This window comes from Cryptomeria japonica, chromosome 6 (assembly GCF_030272615.1).
Source record: "Cryptomeria japonica chromosome 6, Sugi_1.0, whole genome shotgun sequence".
NCBI lineage: Eukaryota > Viridiplantae > Streptophyta > Pinopsida > Cupressales > Cupressaceae > Cryptomeria > Cryptomeria japonica.
Window position 1 is genome coordinate 112,502,240 of NC_081410.1, and position 22,106 is coordinate 112,524,345.

Consider the following 22,106-nt stretch of genomic DNA (forward strand, 5'->3'; position numbering starts at 1 on the left):
CGTTTTTATTTAAAATTCATAATTGAAAAAGGTAAATTTTGACCCACTCCCTCCTCTTCATGTTAGCCATGGCGTATTACTTAATGTGTAATATTGAAAATTGTATTATCACATGAAATGATGAAATTTAAGGTGGTTTTAACATCATCATATAGATTTGGAATCTAAAATCAAGAGCTCCCGGTATACTAAATAAAAAAACATATAATAACAAGTCTAGTCTGTGACATAAATTATTATTTGCAGATCTCAAAGATAACAAAGAATAAAGAAAATGTATAATAAGAGGTCTAATCTTCTTTTCCAAATATAAAAACATAAAAAGCTGGAATACATCATGATCAACAGATAGCACACACAAGACATTGACTAAACGATTAGACATCTCTGTAAAATAGACTCAATCATACACTTCCACTAAATTCGGTCATACTGTGACTAAAGGATTATCAAACACATTTTTTTGGTTCAGTCATACACTTTCACTAAATTCATTGGTAGTTGCTTGAAATCTCATCCAAAATCTCTGCCAGACGAGAAGGATAGCAAAAGAACGCCATGTGATCAGAGCTTTCCAATTCATAAACTCTATCAGGAGGATTTTCAGCTATCATTTTCCTCTGCAACTCTTCCCAAATGGCCTTATCATCCTTGGCCACCACATAAACCCTTGGGACTCTTCCATATCTCTCCTCACTAAACACCACCTCTCCTTGGATTATAGGAAACTTCCTCCTAAGCAATTCCCCCAGCTCAATATCCTGCATTTTCATTTCTCCACATCGATCATTCATAACACAGAAGTAAATAGAAATCAATGGCAGAGGATATGTAATTGGTTACCTCAGTTGGGCTATTTTGGTACAAGATTTGCCTTGAGAAAGTATGGCCAAACTTGAAGGATATTGGAATTCCATTCTCCCCCATTGTAAATTCTGTGTCTCCCCATGACTGAATTCTGGCCTGCACGTCACTTATCATTTCCATGGCAGAACTCCCACTGAGAGGCATGAATGCTGTCAAAAACACTGCAACTTTGATCTTCTCTGGGAATTGCTCCATCATTAAGCTCAAACTCATGCCTGCCATACTGTGACCCACCAGTATTACCTACACCCAACAAGTCAAAATCAGATGGAAGTAAAACAGATTGTATTGAGAGAAAAAGTTTAGCAGTGGTGCAGAGATCATACTTTTTCTTGGGGAGGAAGAGAGTTGAACAATTGGATAAGAGGTTGATTTAAGTCAGACCATGTTTGAATTTGATGGGCATCCAGAGAGTGAATTCCACAGGAAGAAAGATCTATTGCAGTGGCATGATGGCCAGCCTTTGTGAGGAGAGGAAGGAGTTTATACCAACACCAGGCTCCATCACATGCTCCATGAACCAGCACAAAGTGTGCCCTTGCCTTTGCCTCCATTACTGATACCTTCAATAAGATGATACTTGCACAAGACTTGTCTTAAAGGAGAAGAAATACAATGAAAAATTATTTATGATTATATTCACATCGTTGAAAAAGCTTGAACGAGGAAACATATCAATATCACATCAGCACGGTAGTGGACATAAAATATTATGATATTGCTACCAAAATGTGAGATGGTATTATATTATAAAAGAATTTTAAGTTTATTTTACTATTATTGATCATTATATCCACTATTGGATACTGTATAACTACGGGTCTTATATAGTATTAAAATGTAATTATTGGAAAGTGATATAATTGAGTTATTATCACAAAGTCTAGTCTTTGAGGGTATACCACACCCAACAAACAGTCTTCCCTCTTAAACCCGGGAAGGGAGTTGAACCTAAGGCCTGTGGGGAGAAAACCCACAGCCCAAGCCAACTCACTCACTTGTACACTAATGTAAGTGCTACATATTCAGCTTTTCCTAATCAAAGATTGACTATGGGTTGTTTCTTAGATGTTCATAAAACTACACTTGATCCAAAATAAAAAAATGTAACAAAACATATTCTATCATCAATATATCAAAACATTTTCTATCATCAATATATCATTCACAATCATTACCTATGTAACTAATCAACTTGAAATTATATGGTGTTTTATGTAAAATGCCATAATCTTTTATTCTTCTAACATCTATCAATATTTTCTTGTAGTGCTACTAAGAATCCTTTGGGGACTTAAGAATACATACGATGACAAAAATATTTATGATTATATTCACATTGCTGAAAAGGCTTGAATGAGGAAACATATCAATATTACATCACCACAAGAGTGGAGAACATAATATAATGGTATTGTTACCAAAATGTGACAATGTGATATTATTTATGAAATTTATTTAAGTTTAATTCACTATTATTGACAAGTTTTCTAATGAAGTGATATATATAGTATCAATATATTTGTTTCAAAATGTTATTCTTGGACAATGCCATAATTGAGTTCTTATCACAAAAGTTTTTTGTCACTTTTTCATGGTCATTTTTCATTCCAACTACTTGACATGTCGTTAATGTGGACGCTATGTATTTATCTTTTGCTAATGAAAGATGGATTATGGGTTGTTTCTTAGATGTTCATAAAACTACACTTGATCCATAATAAAAAATTCAACCAAACATTTTCTATCATCAATACTTCTTACACAATCATTGTCTATGTAACCAATGAACTTGAAATCATATGATGTTTTATACAAAATGCCATCAGTTTTAATTCCTCTAACATATATTAATATTCTCTTCCTAGCTTGGTAGTAAGAATCTTTTGGTGACTCTATGGATCTTCAAATTAGGCTAACTTCGTACATGATACTAGGCCTTGTGGTTATCATATACAACAAACTACCAACAAGTCTTTTATGTTAAGGAAAACTTCATTTAACCCGTTGGTATTTTTTTTAAATATTAACCTCAATTTTAAGGCACTTATTGCAATGCCCAAACATGAGTACTAAAATAGTCTAGATAAAGGAATAAATCTATACTCAGCTTAAGGTTTGGAAAACATTAAAAAATAAGAACTAGATGAACCTCTTTTGCACTTTGAGAACCATTGAGCTTGGGAGGGTGTTCCTCAAGACCTTTGAACAACAACACAAGTCTCTATTTATGACAGTTGTGTCATATGATGCATCACAAGATTAAAAATAGTCTATAGTCCCTATAGATGCATTCATTTTTTGTCATTTTGAACACCATTAATGCAAGAAAAGACATTACATCTAGAAAAATCCTCTAGTGGTTTTCATCAACTAAAAGTTCACAAGGATTTTACGAAGATTTATAATACTAGATTATGCACGATGGAAGAGCATTATTATTACCAAGTTAAACATATGATTAGTCATTCCAAAGATGTGTAGGATAGACTTTAACTACCAAACCAGTTTCAACTCTTCTAGCGATAGATTTAGATCTTGACAAAAAACAATAATGATAGAATAAATCATAACACTCAGATGAACCTAATGTGCTTGGATCTATCTTCTGAAACTTTACACCTCAATTTACCTCTTATTCCCATAGATACACCCATTCTTAGTAATCCACAACTAATTTAAATGCTCCACATATTAGTCATACATGTGTTCCTTATTTGACTTATAAATGCATAAGTAGAATAGTTTTACTACATCCTTTTGATGTAAACTATGACCTAATATAAAGAGAAGCAAATGTGAACCAATTTATAAATGCATAAAGAGAAACTATGACCTAATAGAAAGAGGGAAGTAATTTCTACAGGGACAGAAAGCTTAGCAAGGAGGCCATCAAGTGATACCCTGAAACTACTAAGGAGAAGAAGCGCCTGGTTAAGCTTAGCAAGACCTACTACCCTCCAAGGCTTGTGCTAAGCCTTGGAGGGAGGTTATGTTTGCAATCATGCACTACATCACTCTGGATGGCAGATTTACCAAAGTCTACGACTACCATTTCGTGTTTCTCAACCACTTCAGGTATGAAGACAAAGTTAACATACCCTATTTCCTGATTTGCTTGATGAATGCCACTATCAAAGCCCACAGAGAGAACCTTAAGGGAGACACTGCTATGCACCAAGGTCTAATGGTTCTAATCTATGATCATATTAAAGCTAATCAAATCACCCACCCCCTGCTTTCTGTCTCTGATTCTAAGGAGGAAGGGTCGGCCTCTGATTTTTTTGTGGGTGAGGATTCTGCCGGTGATTTGAAAAGTGAGATTGAGGAGAGTCTGGAGGACTCCAAGGTTGAATTGGGTAAGAAAAGAAAATAGGAGATCAGTAAGTCGTCCTCTTCTAAGGGCAAGAAAAAAAGCAGGGAGAAGGTCTTCCAAGTTCACTCTTCCTCCTCGAAGGAGGTCTCTGAGGACTTTGAAAAGGATGACTCTCCGTCCCCTCGGAAGAAGAAACCTAAATCTTCTTTTCAGAAAAGTAAAAAGCAGAAAAGGCAGGGCAATTTTGAGCCAAAGATTGAGGACAAAGAGTAGAGCAAGGATTCTGATGCGGACCAAAAAGTTGAGGAGGAGATTACGGGGGATGGTTTCAACTAGAGTGTTGGTGGTGATGCCAAACATATTACCGGTGGAGAATACCCCAAAACTAATCAGGCCAAGGTTGGTGAAAAATTCCCCCTTTTAACCCTTCTATTGGGGTTTGAAGGGGTTTGTGGACACCCTCGACTGGCTCATAAACAGTCACAAGAAAGTTGTGGAGGAAAACAAGAAATTGAGTCATAGTATTCAAATTCTGGAGACTATTAGCATCGATGAAGGTAAATCCATGGCTGAGTATGTTGAGTATTTGGGAAAGACTATTGCTAGAGCCGAAGAGATTAGGGATGCCTTCAATCCAAGGTTTGAGCAAGTGGAGAAGGCCCTGGAGGAAATTAAAAACAATGACACTGTTAGTGACCAGAGAATGGTGGATGTTGAAAACAGACTCAACAAAGTCGATATCTGTCTTAGAAGCATTATTGAACAAAGTTATAATATTCTGAAAGCCTCGGCTGACAACATCAAAATCCTGATCAGTAAGCTGGAGAATGAGAAGGGATCCCTAGAGGAGGAACCTAACATGGAGGGCATGGAAGGTGTGCAAGGACCAAGAACAAGGACCAGAGGCAAGAAGAGGAAGAAAAAGCCAAACAAGGAAATAAAAGAGCTCAAATTTGCTTTGATGAATTATGACCTATTGGTCATCAAGGCTGTTGAACTTCTAAAGTCTCTGTAGGTGTTGCTAGTTGTCTAGGTCTTTATTTCTAGTTTTTTCTGCTTTATTGTTTCTAGTTTTTTGTTGTCTATTCGAGTTGCTGGCTTTCTTGCCAGTCTTTTGTATGTTGTCTTATGATGGTCTAGTTGATCTTTGCTGAACTATCTTTTGATCTTTTTGTAAAAGGTTTCGGGTCCTTAAAACATGTTTTTTAATTAATCAAAACAGATGTGAACCCAAAAAATAAATGGTCAAGATTCAAAATGGCTAACTCTCACTTGGAAGAATTTGAACACCACTTCCTACAAGCATGGTCTATTCATCTCTCCTCTTGGGGCCATTCCCTCTGCGTTGGGTGGTTCTGATCCCCCCTCGTGTGGGTGTTGATGTGGATGTCGTTGTTGTTACTATTTCTGTTGTGGGTGGATTGGGTGTCTCCCCCATGGTTTCCCTACCTATGGGGGTTTGTGTTGTGGATGTTTAGGCTGGTGATATTGCTCGTGCTACAGATTCTCAAATTGGTGATGCTACCTTTGTCTTTGTTGCTTCTAATGGTGACCCCATTGTGGGTGCTAAGGTCCCACTAGACCTTCTTCTTTTGATGATAAGTGAAGCTTTGCTCATGTGGCCAAATCTTCTTCTCATTCTCCCAAAGGGGATTCGTCATGTTACTTGTGTCAAGTCCTCCCCTGTGGTGGTTTGTGGATAGGATGTTGTACATAACATTGGTTTCTGCCAATGCTATGTGTTGGTGTGTAGATTTGTTGGGTTTTGGCCTTCGCTCCCGAACCTCCATCATTGGGTGAGTGATTCTTGGAAGCCTTTGGTTCCTCATAGCATTGAGATTTTTCCTTATGCTAAAGGATTTTTCATTGCTTCCTTTGCTTCTTCTTCTGATCGTGACTTGGTTTTGGGCAAGTTGTGGGCTTGGGGAGTTCACTCTCTCTTGGTGAAGCCCTAGACAACATCTTTTAACTCTCTTACTAAACCACTTAATTTGAGCTATGGGTTCACCTTCCTAATCTTCCCCTTCATTTATGGGAGCATTCTTGCTACAAGGCCATTTGTAGTTCTATAGGTTATTTCTTGAAGATTGATGATGCCACGTCTTCCATTGGTAGAGACTTGATTGATGCGGTTTGGCATCAGTCCGACATGCACTATCTAAGATACTATTCATTATGGTACTGATGTGGGATGCTACTACTTAGGGGGAGTAGTCAGCTTTGAGATTCAAAGGCCTATGTTTTTTCTTTGACATTTATGTTAGATTTTTGGCATTGATGTCAAAGGGGGAGAGATATTGATGTGAAAAAGATAAAGAAAATGATAAATGTCAAAGGGGGAGAGATATGAAAAAGGGAGAGTTATTCAGAGCTATATGCAGGTTATTGTTGGTTGTCTTCTACAAGGGGAGACTTGTTTTACATTTCTTGGTACTTAGATGTTTTTCACATCTAGTGTTGCCATCAATGCCAAAGGGGGAAATTGTTGGCCATTTGGTTGAATTGATTATGTGTTGCATTGATGTTTTGTCATTGATGTCAACACTAGCTATCTGGATGCTTTACCGACACCCTTCTGCTCCTGATAGGTCAAGTGGTTTCTGGTTAACTTGGAACCGGTAGGCTCCGGTATAGTCTGGTGATGGAATTGGATTGTTCATGATATTTATACTTATATTTGGTCAATTTGTGTTGGTCTGGTGATTGGATGCTATCCTACTTGCTTAGAAGATTGGTTTCTGGTTTCGGCGAGGGTTTCATCGATAGAGCTTTTTGTGGAGATCTTTGATGAATTGCATAAGTGGTGTTGGTGTAGCTTCTAATGGAGTTTCAAGATGTTGTTGGTGATCATGTTCGAGACTTGGCATTTGGAGATCATTGTTGAAGCGTGTGGACCTATACTTGGTCCCGGTTGATCTAGGTTATGGACCGACTTTAATGTAACATGTGGATAAGATCTATTGATGTATTTCTAGGATGTCTTATGTGTTTATATTACTTGCTTGGTCTAAGGATGACATGGTTTGTAATTATGTAATTGGTTTATTGTCTGGTGTCCGACCTGATTGTTTATGGTCGAGGGTTTGTATAAATAGATGTAAGATCTCATTGTAGATCATCATGGTTAATGTAAAAGGTTATGGCAAGGAATGTAATGTGCGAATAAATGTAATATCATTCAGGCAGAGGAGTTGGTGGATCATTGGAGATCGAATTGGGTTTATGTAAGAGAATTTAGTCCTCCGATATTGAGCTTAATTGGAATTGTACTCAGGCATAGGAGATGTTATCTTTTGTAGTTCAACACTTCTCTAGATTGTAGTTTGGATGTATATGTAGTCAGTGAGGCTCCTTTTGTGATGAGAAGTGTGCTCTAGGTTGCTGGCCTTCCTGCAAGTGCAGGCCCCTTCATTGTAATTCACATACTTACAGCAGAAGTATTATCTGACTGTGGGTGGGCTTCCCACCGTGGTTTTTTCCTTTACCAAGTTTTTCACATATAAATTTTGGTGTTGTGTGGATGGCTTTTATTCTATTATTATTGTTTATTCTTAATTGATTAACTTTAATTCCGGTATTATTGTTTTAATTGTTGAATGTTCTTGTAATCTGAGACAACTGATTCACCCCCCCCCCACCCTCTCAGTTGTCTTCCGGTTATCTGAACTGTCTAACAGATTTGCATGTGCCCAGTGTTTAAAGTTGTCGACGGGATGACGGAGGCTGGTGTTGAGCTGGAGGATCGCAAGGAAGGTCGGCGGTGGGTGGTGCAGGGAGGGATGGAGGCCGCCGACGGGAAGCAATTCACGAGCCGAAACATGAAGGGTACGGCAGTCGCTAGAGACGGGTCTGCAGTCACCAAAAAGCACAACACGGCCCTGTAGACAATAAATGCAGGCAATACGGTGTTGGGTGGGGGTAAAACCCCACCATATAATATATTTTTTTATTTTTGAAAAAGACTTTTACAATTAAAAAAAAAAATGCGAAATATTTTTTAAAAGAAATTAAAATTTAATTAAAAAATTCACAGAAAATAATTTCTTTTTTCTTAACAAATTCGTACCGTACCACCCCAATTGGGCAAAAAATTTCCTCCAAAGCCCCAAAATTGACTTTCACCCAATATAGGCAAATTTATAGTCAAAATTCATGGAAATGGCCACCCGGACTCTATGGTGAGGTCAGATCTCGTCTAGGACGCCTCTAGAAGATGTTGCTCCTCAGATCTACCTCTTGACCTCCTTCAAAATCTCTCCAAAGGCTACGCAAAGGTTCTCCAACCGCTCCGATACCATGTGAGATTATGCTTGAAGCAACCAAGATCAAAGAGACCATAAGATAGCACAATGACAAGAATAAATTGTATTCCTATCAAGATGCAAAAGAGATCAACCGATCATCAAAATTACCTACATTGTAGGATAAGCCTGCTTATAAAGGCAAGGCTAAGAGACAAGAGAGCACACAATGATGACATGTGGCTCAATGAGATGCAAGGGTAGGTAGGGGTAGGTAGGAGAAATAGTAAAATATTCCACATGAGGTGGATCACCCACCAAAGGTGGAATTATCACTCCATAATAAGTGGATATGATAGGGTAATATCAAGATCACACCATAAAAGGTGGAAATTCTCCTACATACACACTCCCAATATAGTACATCTCCCTAAGTGTCTCATATGCAAACTACAATGTGGTGCATGTACCTAAGTAAACTTAAGCAAAGTGTAATTATATCCAAGATGAATAATTAATTACACCACCAATTTATTTACCATGGGAGGTACATGAGGGGTATCTATGAGGTAAAATACACACTCCTGGAAACTACTAATATAGAAAACAATAGCAAAAATAGAAAATTATACCCTTGAGTTTTTTGTTAGGAAATTGCAAAATTGTATCTCACAAATGCAAAATTCTTGAATAGCAGTTGTGAAAATCTTGAGTGGAAGATGCAAAATTTCTTCAGCAAATGCAAAATAGATCAATGTCAAATGCAAAAAATGTAGCTTTAAATGCAAAAAACAATCTGCAATTGCAAAATCCAATACTTGTAGTTGCACATCACATGAAAATAAAAAATCAGTAGGTTGTATCTTCACGTTGGGTTCACCAAATGTACACGCGACAAAATTTAGCATGAATATTAGACATAAAAGGTAAACACCAAACCTATAAATCTAATAAATGAATCCAAATACAACACAATAAAGGAATACAAATGAAGTCAACAAAATAATCATGAAATGCATAAATCCATGTTGACTCCAATGCACTTGGTCTCCATTGTTCTCCTTCTTGTGTGGGTGATGGCTGTCAAAGTTGCACTTCACAAAAACCTACAAGATGTAAGCACAAGAATTACGAAGATAGTAGTTCTTGAAAAAGGAGGATTGATGTTCAATTTATAGATTTTGAGAGGTTTGATTCAATGGTTGAGATTGATTTGAAGACAGAATTGATCAATGGTTGAGATTCAATGAGATGAGTTGGTGAGAGACGATTACTCATTCTGACTGAATTTGATTGAAAGAATAACTCACTTGACTGACTAGTCAAGGGATTTGATTGAGAGTGAAACTGAATTGACTAAGTAATTTAAAAAAGATGATTTCAAAAAAAGGGGAAGTGACTGACTGATTAGAAAAAGTGATTGAGAACTAACTGAGAGCTCGTGGAAGTTAGGAATTTCCACATGTGATATATGAAATTCAAGATGAAATGTCATTTAGATTGAATTTGGGTTTTCAAAAATGTCAAATGAAATTGGAATTAGTGGGAAGTGAATTTGAATTGAATTTGGAGGGAAATTAGATTCATTTGAAATTAAGGTTAAATGATATTAAATAAATTTAGATTCATGGGAAGTGAATTTGAATTGAATTTGGCTCGAACATCATTAGATAATTAAATAAATTATTTAATTGTGAGGAAAATAGAAATTATACTTAATTAAACAATAAAGACCATTTAATTAAAGTAAAAAATTGAGATTAATTAAATAATAAGATTATTTAATTAATTTAGAGGGAAAATGGTTAATTGATTAAATAATTATGAGGGAAATTTAAATAATTGATTTGAGATGGAAGGAGAATATTAATTTAGAAGAATGAAGCTAGATTAGTTAAATAATAAAATTATTTAATTAGGAGAGAAGAATAATTAGCAATATTTGACATTTACAGGTATAGGATAATTTTAAGTGTCTACAATTACCATATTATTTGTCTCTTTGAAATGGTTCGTCCACATTTTGAATTGGCCAATTCAAAACACTTGTCTACAATTCTAGTCTTCTCTTTCTTCACTTCCTTGTTCACTTTGTTATGTTTTGTTCTAGAAGGTTTTGTTGGAGTGAAAATATCTTCTTTTGATAATTCTATTTTCTAAGAGTGGTTATAGGCAAAAAGGCTAATATTCATTTTCTTCACATGTTTGATTCCTTGCTAAGCATCTTTTATGTTATGTGTAAATACTTTTGCTAACAAATTGATGGCAGTACATTCATTAGATACTCTCATTTTATTAAAGTAGTTTGTAGGAAATGTAAAGTTACTACTTGTTTTTAACCTTCCATCTTCTTGTAAGGAGCATTCTACTCAATAACCCCAAAAATATGGTTTGTAAGCTTAATTTTCTTAATATGATTATCAACATGTTCAAATATGCAAATCTCTCTTTCCTTTATATTATTAGCTATTGAATAATGTATCCATCCTATATCCAAGATAATCTTACAACCATTCTACACATGCAATTCTTTATTTTTAACATCCATAAGAGTCAACTACATTTTTCTTTATAATTGAAAAGTATCTATATGTTTTATTGGCATACCCTACACACTCAAACCATGACAAACTACATTTTAGAAACTTGTTGAATCTTATTATCAAAAAGCACAAAAACTCAAGCCATCACCACAAACCACATTACATTCACATTTTAAATCTCCCCCTAATACAAGATTAATTAATTGAATATCACCATAGATGATATAAGCTAAAAGAAAAATGAATATACATGAGATGTCTTCAAATATATTAGAAAAAAATATATATCATGTGAAAGAATTAATAACCTTGAAGACCTTGTTTCATTTAACTTCAACAATAAACTATTTTAAAAAGTTAATCAATTCTTTGATAATTTATCTCCAATCTCTATCTTTACAGAATATTTTTCTAACTTATGCTTCTTTCCAAAAAGAAATGGGTAGGAATTTCTTGAATCTTTAAAGGACAAATTGCATTGAAACTAAAACTAGCAGGACTCATAATGTATTTAAAAATGAGTTAGAGATTAAATTTCATCATTTAGAAAAGACAATACTTATGATGACAAAAAGAAGAAGATTTGTTTATTTTTCCTTGAATTTCCTCAAACTCAATTTTCTTTCATTAATAGAAACCAAATTAATTAGCAATAAATTGGTGGAGGAAACAACGATCCAACCCTAAGATGCACCAATACATAAGGTATGGTGTATGAGGGTAACTTATACATTAGTGCATCCCAGGGACTAGATAGCCATTTTCATTTATGAAAACTTATCGCGCAAGCACTTACACTAGGAATAGTAGCATCTCTTCTATATATCATAATGGGTATTTAAGATTCACAAACAATCATAATTTTTTCTCACTTTTCCCAAATACCCATACTTTAAAATTGAGTTCCTTGATGTGCACCACATGAAGGCAGTTTCAAATGAAAAATAATAATATTTTTTTGAGTAGCTCTTTTAAATTTTAAATTTTTATATTTTAAAGATTTAATGACTTTTTAATAAATTTTAAAAGTCTTTTGGCTCAGTTATGGCCAACACTCAATTTTTTCAACCAAAAAAAAAAGAAATTCAATTATTTTTTATTTATTAATGTCAAGAGTCATTCTAGAATGATAGCAAGGGGTGAAGTGTAATGACATGCGTGTGTTAATATTAACTCTTACATTGTAGCTTAAATTTGACAACTATTTACATGTCAAAACAAAATATTTCCAAAATAAACACCACACAATAACAAAGATATGCCCTCATCAAAATTAAAAGTTTTAGATAGATGTATAAATATAAAATAAAAATATAGATATTTTAAAAAAAATTATCTACCATTTCATAATTATAATTTATAGCAAATATTTCAAAAAAAAATGTATAAGTAGACATTAAGAATCATTAATATATTTAAAAATATATTTTATAAATTTATTTATTTTCGTGATTTTTTTTAAATAATCATAAGAAGTTTAAATTTTAAATATTAAAAATTAGATGTAAATAATCAAATTTTAAAAATTAGAATATAAATTTTGTATTAGGAAAAAAATGTAAATACAATAAAATTTAAATGTCTTTGTATGTATTAAATATAATTTAAAGTAAAATAAAATAATTTTAAGATAAATAAAATGGTCTCACTTCTTTTGCTCTAGAAGACAAAATAGAAGGTTGGGTGACAGACCTAAAAGAGTTAATGGATGGTTTGGGTTCAAAACCTCTTGAGGAGTCAGTCTGCTTTCCTCCTCCTTCTCCAATGTTGGTTCATCAACGAGTTCCAATGATTGTCCACCTCGTGGATCCTTCTGTGGCTCCCTCTTCTCTAGCTTGTTGATCCCTCTGAGATTTGTCAGCATCTTGCATTCTCTAGTTCGGGTTTGGTTTTGATACTCCTACTCTCCATCTCCAATGCTCTGAGTTTGGAGTTTTTGATTATGGTTTTCAAATAGCTTTTCTAGTTATTTGATTAAGACTCTTAAATTTTTGGTCAAATAGCTCTAATAGATATATATTTGTATTTCTTTAGATAGATGTATTTAAGATATCTATACTACTATAAGTTCATTTAACATTTTTTTTAGTTTTTAAAAATTAATTTTACTTTAATTTAAATTTTTTTATTTAAATTTTAATATTTTGATTCTTAAATTAATTTGATAAGTTTTATACTTTTAAATGAATGATTTTTAAATTTTATTTATAGAATAGTATTTAAGTTATTTCGTAAGAAAGATGTTTCAATCTTATATTTTAATATCAAAATAGAAAAGAAATTTTTAGAGTGTACAACATGAAAATACACTTTTTTAAAGTTATAAAGGTTAATATTAATCACTTAAATATTATTAAAATAAGTTTTGCTTGGAACAACTCATTTATGTAACATGGATCTCTTCAAAATCTTTTTCTTTTTTTTAATTAAAAGATTCAACTGATTTTGTGGATCAAAAGTTATAACCTTTAGAAATTGATATAAGAACATTTATTTTTTACTTGTAGACTCATCTTATCTTTTGAATATAGAATTTTTGTCTAAAAATTTGGGTACTACATTTTAATTGGTTTTAACTCTTCTTTTTTTTTGTTGTCATTTAATAATTTTATATATTACTTCTCTTAATTATTAGATGTTTGAGATGAAAATTTAAACTTTTTCCATAGGTCTTTGGTTTGCTAGTGAAGTTGAAAGGTTCTTAATGATCCCACCAGGAATCAAGCCTTGATGAGTGCAAGGTTCTCACATCATAAGGGATGAAGTTGAGAGCAAATCTTGTTGAGTGCAAGGCTCACATAAATGGGACGAATTTGTGAATAATCCTCTATATATATCATTTATATGTTAACAAAATTTATTTAACACACTACATACACATTTGATTATATTTATTAATTAAATAAAACTTAAAAAATATATTATATAAATAATAAATAAATAAATGTATCCACCAATTACTTTCACTGGTTTATTTTATATAACTTGTTTTTTATTAAGTAAAAACAAGTTTTAAAGGGACCAGAAACCCTATACAAGATAGGTTTTAGAAGGACCTGCAACCCGAACTGAAAGATAAACTTGAAAGACCACTCAAAGAAATAGAACACAAAAGAGATTTGGCCCAGCCAAACAAAAGAAGGTGAACAACATTAACCCCCACCAAAAACCAACAGGCTGCAAAAAACCAGCAGCCCTAACCCAACCAGGAAGGATCAAGAATTTGACCTACCCTTATGGGATCGAAGGGTCATATCAAAAGAGGACTGGGACAATTTATATTTTTTACTTTTAACCGTAATCCATCCCTCCTCAACCCTAGCAGCAGCCTTTTGCCAAGAGGATGGGTCCAGAATAGAGGACCTCCCATCATCAGGAGGAACAGAGCCAGCATCCAAAGAGGCAGAGACAACAGAAGATCCAACAACAATCTAAGATGCGGGAGGGTCATCCATCGAAGAATAAGATCCATCTTTTTTCTCACTCGGGATGCCACCGCAGGCATCCACACATTCCTGAGGCAAGGCAACACTAGAAACAAGAGGCGTACCCTCAGTCTGAGGAACTTGTGTGACCACCTGGGAGAAGCTTTTCTTTTTAACAAAATAGTGTTCAGAGGATGCACCTTTCCACCAAGAGGCAGATCTTTTTTTCTTTTTATCTGTTTCACACCCTGCAGCAACATGTCTAGTCTGGAAGCACTTTCGACATCTAAAGTGGATACCTTCAAAGTCGAGTGGTTGGACCCAAGATCCCAAGGAAGATTCAATCTCTAACTCAGCTGGAAGCCCTTTAGAGACATCAATGTTAACCAAAATACGAGCATAAGTAGAATGATAAATTTGGTAAGATTCATTATCAATCATTAGGAATTCGCCTAAAGCCTCCCCCACTTCCTCTAGCAAAGAATTCGTCCAAAGATGAAGGGGAAGGTTGGGGAGCCTAACCCAAATAGGAATCTCATTAAATGAATTAGTAGATGGATTAAAGCTTGAGAACCAGGGTTTAACCATCAAAACATATTTGTCCTCTCAGCTAAAAGGATTAATCCCTAAGATTTTTGATCTGTCCTCTGCATATTCAAATTTAGCAATGAAAAAACCCTTGGCTAAAGGAAAAATGTTAACTGAACCTTTTATGATCAGTTCCCAGCTTTGGGAAATCCAAGTGTGCAGCTGAGGAAGGCTTGGCCAAAAACCCCAAAACTTGCAGATCAGACCATGAGCTTCAAACACAGAGGAAGTGTGAATGATCTCCATGTTAGTATCAGCAGACACCTTGAAAACCAGAGGTTTGCAAACAGAAACTGCCATAGGCCCCAAGCCATGGATACCCCAATCAGTAGCAGAGGGCACTGGAAGCACTGTAACACCATCTGAAACCCCCGCAGAGCTCCCATACGCAGCACCAGGCTCACCAACCACACTAGGGGAGACGGGGGACTGCACGACATCACCAGCCAGTGTAAGGGTAGCAGTAGCAGGCGTCCTTAGGGCAGCGGCGGCAGCAGCAGCAGTCGTAGGCGGCCTTAGGGCGGCAGATGGCCTTAGGGCAGCAGACGGCATCTCTCCAGCAAATGGCATGTTAATAAATAATGGAATGTTGTTTTTATTTTTATATAACTTGTTAGTGGTGTTAACCTTATTCTTTTAGATGTATAATGTTTTTTTGTTCCTTGATGTTATGGGCATCATAATTCGTAACTCCAATCATTAACTTGAGATTTCTTCCCTTGCAACCATGGTACACAGCTTTTGTCTAGCTAAGATATTTTCCTTGTTTATGATGAGGATGACAAGGCATTTTCCAATCACGCTTTTTGGGCATCTTATCAATTGGACTAAAGACATGATTTGTAAATGGCAGTCATCATCAAAAGAGAAAAAATTAATTGATGCTATATTGCAATGGAGTCATTCAGAATATTCATTATTTGATTGTGGACCAACATATTTATAGAACTTCTCTTAAAAATCTGATTTAATCATTCATAAAACTCACATAATTATGAAGCTTATCAAGTTAATTATTAGATGATAGATTAATTAATTTTTCAAATTCATTTAAGATTTAGATGGTAGTTAGGGTTCTTCTTATAGTGTGTTGGTTAAGTGGTGGTGGTGTTATTGTCACCACTGAAATTCAAACTCCTACTTGACCTTTTAGCATTTTATATGGGTCAAGTTAAAAAAAAAATTACCCAACACTTAATAAAAAAAAAGATTTAGATGATAGTTTGTTTTGAATAGAGAAAGAATTAGCATAAGTGTTTTTTTCCTAATATGAGAAGAGTCAAGATCAAAAAAGATACACCATCTTCTTAGATTAAATAGATTTGTCTTTTCATTTGTTTTATATTGTTAAGATGTACTTTTCTATCCATATCAGTTTCCTTTATAATGTACATATATCTTCACCATCAAATCCAACTTGTGTCTAGGTATTTTTCAAGAGTACTTTTAACAACCATTTTCATTGTTTGGTATTTTCACCATCTTATGTTAATATGATTCAGATGATAGCTTGTTTTGAATAGAGAAAGAATTAGCAGATGCATTTTTTTCGTAATATGAGAAGAGTCGAGAGCACAAAAGATACACGTAACACCATCTTCTTAGATTAGATGGATTTGTCTTTTCATTTGTTTTATATTGCTAAGATGTCCTTTTCTATCCATATCATTTTCCTTTATAATGTACATATATCTTTGAACCATCAAATCCAACTTGTGTGTAGATATTTTTCAAGTGTACTTTTAACAACCATTTTCATTGTTTGGTATTTTCACCATCTTATGTTAATATTTTCTTGTTAATTTTACATTTCTACCCGTATTTGGTCATAATGTATATGTATCTTCATCGTCAAGTCCAACTTGTGTGTCTAGCTCTGTTTTTTTTAGTGTACTTTTAACAATTATTTTCATTGTCCATTGTCATCACCATCTCTTTATCTTAATAGTTTGTACTCATATCTTATTTTCATTATGATGTATATATGTCTTCATCATCAAGTCCAACTTGTGTGCCTAGATGTCTTTTTTGAAGTGTAGTTTTACCAATCATTTTCATTTCACATTGTCTTCACAATCTCCTTATCTTAAGATTTTCTTGTTTTATTCATAATGTGTATATATCTTTTCATCATCAAATCCAACCTGTGTGTCTACATGGATTTTTTTTTTTAAGTATACTTTTACCAGTCATTTTCATTTTCTATTCTCTTCATTGTCTTCTTATTTTAAGATATTTTGATTAGATTTTTCATTAATATAAATGTGATAAAAGAGTCCTAATATGTTTTTTTTTATCAGCAAAAGACAAAGCCAAATTTAAATTAATAGAGATTAAGTAATATGAGAAGAGTCGAGAGCACAAAAGATACACGTAACACCATCTTCTTAGATTAGATGGATTTGTCTTTTCATTTGTTTTATATTGCTAAGATGTCCTTTTCTATCCATATCATTTTCCTTTATAATGTACATATATCTTCACCATCAAATCCAACTTGTGTGTAGATATTTTTCAAGTGTACTTTTAACAACCATTTTCATTGTTTGGTATTTTCATCATCTTATGTTAATATTTTCTTGTTAATTTTACATTTCTACCCGTATTTGGTCATAATGTATATGTATCTTCATCATCAAGTCCAACTTGTGTGTCTAGCTCTATTTTTTTTAGTGTACTTTTAACAATTATTTTCACTGTCCATTGTCATCACCATCTCTTTATCTTAATAGTTTGTACTCATATCTTATTTTCATTATGATGTATATATGTCTTCATCATCAAGTCCAACTTGTGTGCCTAGATGCCTTTTTTGAAGTGTAGTTTTACCAATCATTATCATTTCACATTGTCTTCACAATCTCCTTATCCTAAGATTTTCTTGTTTTATTTATAATGTGTATATATCTTTTCATCATCAAATCCAACTTATGTGTCTACATGTTTTGTTTTTTTAAGTATACTTTTACCAATCATTTTCATTTTCTATTCTCTTCATTGTCTTCTTATTTTAAGATATTTTGATTAGATTTTTCATTAATATAAATGTGATAAAAGAGTCCTAATATGTTTTTTTTTATCAGCAAAAGGCAAAGCCAAATTTAGATTAATAGAGATTAAGTAATTACAAAAATTAATAGTCTTCAAGTCTACCAAGCCTGCTATGATGGGAAAATATTGGCTTAAACTTTTAAGAACCCACAAAATTTCAAGAGTTCAACAGAAAAACCATAGTCTGAAACATTTAACAGTACATCTTTAAACTTGAAATGAGAAAGTTTCTAAAAAGAGCAAAAAACTGAAGACAATTCATATCTTTTTGCTTGAAAATGGGACTAGGGCGGAGACCCAAGAAGAGGGCTTGGTGAAGGCAAGTCGCGACTACCACCACCTCTGCGTCCACGACCCCTAGCACGACCTCGACCCCTACCACGACGACCACCACCACCACCACCTCAGTTGCGTTGCCCGCAACCACTTCCTTGGCCACGACCATGCCCGCCACCTTGACTTCCCGACCCACTACCACCACCTTGGTCACTCTGCAATTGAGCTGGATTGTTGCCATTGTGGCTTCTTGTTCATCTTTCGGGGAAAGAAAGCCATTGAGGATAGAAAAATCTCTAAATTCCTCCTCTTTATCTGAGTCTTTGCTCTGGTCTGTGAGAAATTTCCATTTTAAAAAGGAGTATGCCATGCCAAAAAATTGTTTGTGTCTCATTAGTGCAGGACCCTCAAGGTCTAAGAGGAAAGGATAAAATGTGAGTGCTTCCTCTGCATTTGAAACCGAAGCAAGATCCCTCGGCCTAGGGATGCCAACCTCAAGACTTTTCCAAGGCCGACCAAAAGATCCCGAGCAAAAAGACTTTTAGCCAAGTCTCTAACCACAACCTTGGGCACTTGGTCATCTAGCAAGATGCTACAAATCTGGAAGAGATTTGGATATTGTCTCTATAATATTCCTTTCTATCAAGGTGGCATCTGTCCTAAATCATCTTCATAACCACGATAACCAGTTCATCCGTAGTGTGAAGAATTCTCTTTAACCTCTGGTCTGAAATCTCTTTGAAATTGGCTTGTCTAAGTGGACTTTCTAATGACACCGGAGAGTCCTGATATGTTGCAATTTGATTTTGTTTGATTTATTTATTTGAGAGACATGTGAATGATTGTCTCATATAATGGCTATTTCTATATTACAATTAGTACAATGATCAAAAGTATATTTTGACCAATAAAAATAGGATAATTATGAGTACATTAATTGGTGGCCTCTCTCAAAAGAATATAGGTTCATATCCCATGTAAAAGTGATATTTAAATAGAGTTGGGCACTGGTAAGTTGAAATGAAGCATAAAATTATTAGTGGCCATTAGAAAAAACGATATCTAAATAAAATACATATGAACATGAACTCTTTAATCATAACTTTGGGAGCATGAGCCTTACGCTGAAACCTCTTGATGAAGAGTCAAGGACTGAGGGGAATCCATTCCACCAAATTTGCCTAAGGCACAATCCCAGCCTAAAAAAATGCCGGAGCCTTGAACTCAACAAGAGTTGGTCCCTAGTAAGCTCATTAAGAACCATTCATTCACGAACAAACCATGGATCTATTGACTTTCTCTATATTTTTATTATCATCATGTAGTTTATTTTTTTCACTGTCCACCCAAAAATTTCACTATTCTCAAAAAAAAAAAAAAAAATTAATAGCATTTTACAGTTCAAAGCCTTAGGTACAGTCTTGTGGCCATCAAATTTACTCCTTGATTATACCAGTTCCTATCAAAAGACCAACACTCTTGTTTTCACTTTTCTAAAGATAAACATTTTCATTGTTGCAGCAGGTCCATCCACAAATTATCCACATCCTTTCACCGAATAGTAAAGACTGAAATGTTACAGTAAATGATTCACCATTTGTTTCTTCCCTTTTCATTCTATTTAAGTGTTGTGCAGCTATGAGTTCATTGTATGTCATCAAAGATGGAGGCAAAGGCAGAGGCAGGGACACACTTTGTGCTGGTTCATGGAGCCTGGTGTTGGTACAAACTCCTCCCTCTCCTTAAAATGGCAGGCCATCATGCCACTGCAATAGATCTTGCTTGCTGTGGAGTTCATTCAATGGATGCTCACCAAATTCAAACATGGTCTGACATAAATAAACCCCTTGTCCACTTGTTCAAAACTCTTCCTCCCCACCAAAAAGTAAGATCTATGCACCACTGCTATTTTTTTTAATCTCAATACAATCTGTTTTGCTTCCATCTGACTTTAATTTGTTGAGTGCAGGTAATATTGGTGGGACACAGTATGGGAGGCATGAATTTGAGCTTGATGATGGAACAATTTCCAGAGAAGATTAAAGCTGCTGTGTTTTTGACAGCATTCATGCCTCTCAGTGGGAGTTCTGCCATGGAAATGATAAGTGAGGTGCAAGCCCGAATCCAGTCATGGGGAGACACAGAATTTATCATGGGCGAGAGTGGAATTCCCATATCATTCAAGTTTGGCCCTACTTTTGCAATGCAAATGTTATACCAAAATAGCCCAACTGAGGTAAACTTTATATTTCTTGTGCCATTGATTTTTCTTTGCTTCTGTGTTGTGAAGTATTCATGGGAAGAAATTAAAATTGCAGGATATTGAGCTGGGGGGATCGCTTCTGAGGAAGTTTCCTATAATCCAAGGAGAGGTGGTGTATATCGAGGAGAGATATGGAAGCATCCCGAGGGTTTATGTTGTGGCCAAGGATGATAAGGCCATTTGGGAAGAGTTGCAGAGGAAAATGATAGCTGAAAATCCTCCTGATAGAGTTTATGAAATGGAAGGCTCTGATCACAGTGCATTCTTTTGCTATCCTCACCGTTTGGCTGAGATTCTGGATGAGATTTCAAGCAGCTACAATGGAATTTACTGAGAGTGTACGGTGGTGAAAGCCACCAAAGTATTGTCTTTTATAAGTGTTTTATCAGAGTTTTCTTGAGTCAGACTAGACTCGTTATTTAATTTATTAATGTATATAATATGATTTTAAATAAAATAATTTTGTTCTTTTAGATGATGATTTTGTATATGACTATCTGTATCATATCTTTTGGTTTGGGAGTTTTTAATAAATCTAAATAGTCATTTAACGATTTGATATAAGAATATGAGTCAGGTTGAAATCTTTTCAATTGAGAATAAAGAGTTTCAAGAGTCCAGGGGTATCCATTTCTATCGTGATTTCATCTCTTGTATGTCAAAGCCTTGTACTCAGTAAGAGTGAGACTTGAATCATAATGAATTTATTCATAACCATTCAACTTTATCAATAGACAAATGATTTATCAACATAATATTATATTTTTTAATAACTTTTTCATAAATAATATTAAAATTTTATAATTGATAACATTTCTTTCTTAAATAATATTAAAATTTTGTTGTTCTTATGTCTTTTTATCACTATTTTTTGATACTACTAAAACTTTTGTGATTTGAATGGTTTTTAAAGATTCGTAGATAAAAATAAATTTAGTCTAGATAAAATAGAACGCAATTAAATAATACTGGTTTCTGACAAACTCAAGAACACACCTTGTATTAGGAACAGACCTAGCCACTTACATGTTCCAAGACATTCTCACCATTTCCGAATTTGGATATGATTTATCTTCTACAAGAAAAAATGAAATATACGCCTGTGTAATGACCTGAATTTAACTGCATCCGGTTATCATTCTTTAATAATTTAATTTACCTTTTGAATATCATCCCATCTACCGGCTGCAACTCAAATGTATGAGAACAAGCACATAAGATCCAATAGTTTTTTGGGGGGTATAAATCAAAAAGGTGTTGTTCAATCTTCTCTCGTATTTGTATTTTCCTCTGAGCAAATAACTACATTGCTGCATCAGACTTTGACGTTGTTTTGCTGATGAAGCCTTGTGCTCTATTAGGATGTACAGGGCGCCACAGCCCCTCGTATAGGCAGGATAATATCACAGAAGCCTGAGAAATTGACTAAAGCCCAGTTGCCCCTGACGAAAGATAAAAGAGAGATTTTTAATCACCAAAATGCCCCAGTGCCCACATGAACACTTCCATAATTAAAATAATGGTAAAGATTTGCAT

At 34.4% G+C, this 22,106-nt stretch overlaps 3 protein-coding genes across 3 annotated transcripts; 1 reads left to right on the top strand and 2 right to left on the bottom strand.

Annotated features, from left to right (window-relative positions):
• Positions 1–256: 256 nt before the first annotated feature.
• Positions 257–1,476, bottom strand: LOC131030123 (methylesterase 1). Its single transcript, XM_057960809.2, has 3 exons — positions 1,194–1,476; positions 844–1,110; positions 257–761 (listed from the first exon to the last, which is right to left on the bottom strand). Exons 1-3 carry the CDS (start codon positions 1,419–1,421, stop codon positions 492–494), a joined length of 765 nt encoding a protein of 254 aa, XP_057816792.1. The 5' UTR covers positions 1,422–1,476; the 3' UTR covers positions 257–491.
• Positions 1,477–13,949: 12,473 nt separating this feature from the next.
• On the bottom strand, positions 13,950–15,550 carry LOC131030120 (uncharacterized). Its single transcript, XM_057960805.2, has 2 exons — positions 15,100–15,550; positions 13,950–14,757 (listed from the first exon to the last, which is right to left on the bottom strand). Exons 1-2 carry the CDS (start codon positions 15,548–15,550, stop codon positions 14,399–14,401), a joined length of 810 nt encoding a protein of 269 aa, XP_057816788.2. The 3' UTR covers positions 13,950–14,398.
• A 4,402-nt stretch (positions 15,551–19,952) lies between these two features.
• On the top strand, positions 19,953–21,043 carry LOC131030124 (methylesterase 1). Its single transcript, XM_057960810.2, has 3 exons — positions 19,953–20,192; positions 20,277–20,543; positions 20,626–21,043. Exons 1-3 carry the CDS (start codon positions 19,959–19,961, stop codon positions 20,902–20,904), a joined length of 780 nt encoding a protein of 259 aa, XP_057816793.1. The 5' UTR covers positions 19,953–19,958; the 3' UTR covers positions 20,905–21,043.
• Positions 21,044–22,106: the final 1,063 nt, after the last annotated feature.